The sequence below is a fragment of the Notothenia coriiceps genome, unplaced genomic scaffold (assembly GCF_000735185.1).
Source record: "Notothenia coriiceps isolate Sejong01 unplaced genomic scaffold, NC01 NC01_scaffold00007693, whole genome shotgun sequence".
Classification (NCBI taxonomy): Eukaryota; Metazoa; Chordata; class Actinopteri; order Perciformes; family Nototheniidae; genus Notothenia; species Notothenia coriiceps.
The window spans coordinates 6830-7651 of record NW_011340394.1 but is presented as its reverse complement, the minus strand read 5'-3'; the positions used below and the strand labels follow the sequence as shown (position 1 = coordinate 7651).

Here is an 822-nt window from a genome sequence, read left to right as displayed (position 1 = left end):
GTCTCTGCTGTGTTTTCATGTCTTCCAGGTTGGATTTATTGGAGGAAAAAGCCAGTAAGAAAATGTCCAATCACGTCTTCTCCAGCCACAGCTCTGCACAGGTCAGTCTCTCCTGGTCCATACACACACTGACAGCCACTTCCTGCTGCTAACGCTTTTGTTCTTTCCTGGATATTTCAATTAGCGGAAATACATTTGTCAATAATTAGCTTCTCCTCCCCCGGTCTGCAGATGAAAGCCCGCTGTAAGCACCGAGGTCGGCCCGGCGCCCTGAGCTCCAGGCTCGCCCGGCGGGTGACCCAGCTGAAGCAGAAGGCCCAGCGTGGTGCATCGTCTTCAGGCATGCTGCACTGCAGAGGGCCCCCCGGGGAGGAGGACGCCTCCATGAGTCACTGCAGACAAGGAATCAAGGGTGGGTACAGACGGAGCGTATATATATATATATACAAGACAAGGCAAGTTAAAGGGGCCCTGTGATGCTTTTTGGGGTTTTCCCTTTCCTGTAGTGTGTTATATTGGTGTGTGTGCATGTAAATGGTCTGCAAAGGCTGAGTTCTCTCCAGACAGAGTTTCTCTCACACACTCCCCCCNCCCCCCCCCCTTATTTACTCCCTCAACATAGTGACATGACTTTGTAACACTCACGCTCCTATTGGCTAGCGCTCCAACACATTGCACGTGATAGGCTAAGGGGTGGGACATCTCTAAGCGGTTGACCAATCACAACAGAGCCGGCCAGCTAACCAATCAGAGCAGACTGGGCTCTGGTTTCAGACAGAGGGTGAAAAGAGGTGCTGCAGTACAGTCAGTATGAGAAAAATA

General features: G+C 51.5%; 1 protein-coding gene across 1 annotated transcript in view; it reads left to right on the top strand.

Moving 5' to 3' along the window:
• Positions 1-822, top strand: part of LOC104944219 (uncharacterized) — a gene marked incomplete at its 3' end in the record, with an annotated part of 6790 nt that continues 5968 nt past the window's right edge. The window contains exons 1-2 of the mRNA XM_010769726.1: positions 1-101; positions 232-412. Of these exons, the coding sequence (XP_010768028.1) occupies positions 18-101; positions 232-412 (265 nt within the window). The remainder of the gene's footprint in view (positions 102-231; positions 413-822) is intronic.